The sequence below is a fragment of the Phytophthora parasitica genome (assembly GCF_000247585.1).
Source record: "Phytophthora parasitica INRA-310 unplaced genomic scaffold supercont2.138, whole genome shotgun sequence".
Lineage (NCBI taxonomy): Eukaryota > Oomycota > Peronosporomycetes > Peronosporales > Peronosporaceae > Phytophthora > Phytophthora nicotianae.
In genome coordinates this window covers 46030-48029 of record NW_008649124.1, presented here as the reverse complement: position 1 = coordinate 48029, position 2000 = coordinate 46030, and the positions used below count along the sequence as shown (strand labels likewise).

At 43.4% G+C, this 2000-nt stretch overlaps 1 protein-coding gene across 1 annotated transcript; it reads left to right on the top strand.

Moving 5' to 3' along the window:
• The first annotated feature begins 740 nt into the window (after positions 1 to 740).
• Positions 741 to 1600, top strand: PPTG_19586 (hypothetical protein). The gene has a single exon (XM_008918081.1). The coding sequence runs from the start codon at positions 813 to 815 to the stop codon at positions 1164 to 1166; it is 354 nt and encodes a 117-aa protein (XP_008916329.1). The 5' UTR covers positions 741 to 812; the 3' UTR covers positions 1167 to 1600.
• Positions 1601 to 2000: the final 400 nt, after the last annotated feature.

Sequence of the window (2000 nt, the reverse complement as noted above, 5' to 3'; positions counted from 1 at the left end):
TTGATGTTGGCAATGATCACGCGTGTCTCAAATCGTCCGAACTTAAGTAAACAGCAAGTCCCTCTTTGACTACCTACTCTTAAGTAAACAAGTCCCTCATTGACTACCTACTCTTAAGTAAGCAGCAAGTTGATTACCTACTCTAAAGTACCGCGTTGATTACATCGTCCAGCCGTTTTTATCCAGGTTAGGTTAAGTTCACTATTGTAAAACCAAGTGATTGAAGGAAATCTATCTTTTTGGCTGAAACCGTCTAAATACACGAGGACGGGTGTCATGGACTTCAAATTCTATGGTAGCTGTCCTAACGCAAGGTGAGTTATATTGCCCAGCATCGTTCATCACCACCCCTTGAGCAGCCGACAATATCCTTGCGCGAGTGCTATTAAATTGTTCTTGTGTATGGAGTTGTAATACGCGAGGTCTACAAAATATAAATATGTTGTCATTATGACTGGGCAAAACAACTGAAGCTACCGGCTGCAACATAAAATTTTGCGGTATCTTATATTATTGATTTCTGAGCGGTACACATTTGCACTCACGCAATTTTGCGGAGACGTGTTTTACCTCTTAACATAGTAGACTTGATTTGTGATTGATTTTGTGTCATTTTGAAACATCTCCAAAGTTTGTGTTTTAAGAATGGATTCACCCCTCCCTAGACGGTGAATTTGGCCCTTCGGGTTGGACAGCTTTACTTAGCAGCTGTCCCATGACAACCCTACGTTTGATCGAGTGTCCACCCTTCCGTTGTCTCACTTTACAACTCGCATTCTAGTAGTCAAACCATTCCTATCGACACGAGCTCAATGCGCCTAAGTATCATCATTTTGGTGCTATCATCGGTCTGTTTCGCACCCCGCACTAGCTCGGCTGCAACTGACCAAGCAACTTCTGCAAGATTTCTTCGGGGCTACGAGACAGCGGACGTCGAAGAAAGAGCTCCGACGATAAAGGGAAAGTGGCACTGGGGCCCCTTCTCCAGTGCAACTTGGGAGAAAATGCTTAAAGACAGCACGTATCGGACGAACATGTTCAAGAAGTGGGACAACTACCAATATGAGACAATCAAGGCGAGAATTGGAGAAGAAATCATCCAAGGAAACGAGGATCTTGCCAAGATGATACTGAATTATGTTCAAAACCACCGCGTCTACACGTAAGAGGTTGCTGCTGATGACGAGAAGCTAGTAGAGTGGAAAGCACATTGAATGAATGCAGGTTTGCGCATTAACCGTTGTGATGAAGATCGCAATTTAAAAGAGGGATAGAGATGAACACATGATGGAAGGAGGAATAAACGCGGTTGTGCTCAGCCGGAAATGCTGATACATAGCTGTTTGCGACTTGCGTCTCAGATTGACCAGTCCATTCGTAAGTATTTATCACCAGTGCACTCCCGGCAGAGTCTTGAATCTCGTGGCCGTGTCGCTAAACCGTATTCGCACCAAGACAGGGGTCGAAATGTGTGAAGTACACTTACAAAACAACAGTAGTACTGCAAGTGATCCGCGTAAGTTAATTCTGAATGTTCACCATTTATCTAAAAAGGTGTAGCTGCACGTGAAATTGTTGATAGCGGCTCCTTGTAACGAGCTTAAAAGTTTCAGATTGTGGAGCCTTAATACATACCTACAACTATATATATTGTCTTCCAGAATCGTTATAACAACGCACAGTCTCAGGTAATATAATAGCTTTTTCACTATAAATAAAGAGGACTTATGTAATGTTGTCGCAGTGGCTGTTGGTACAGCCGCTGCATGAACAATGAGGCTGATATGGCTTCTTCATCCGCAAGTCTACTGGTACCCGTTCGTGATGGCTGCTAGCGTTTGTTCTTATCCCACAGCAGTGTGTTGATCAGTGGAGTCTCAAGTGGAGCTCCACTTACATTGATTCTGTCTTTAGATTTTGCTCATTCTGTATTTTGCTCAATACAACTCAGCTACTCTGACAACTCCGTGGTCCAACATTGTAATTGGTAGCACTTGTTG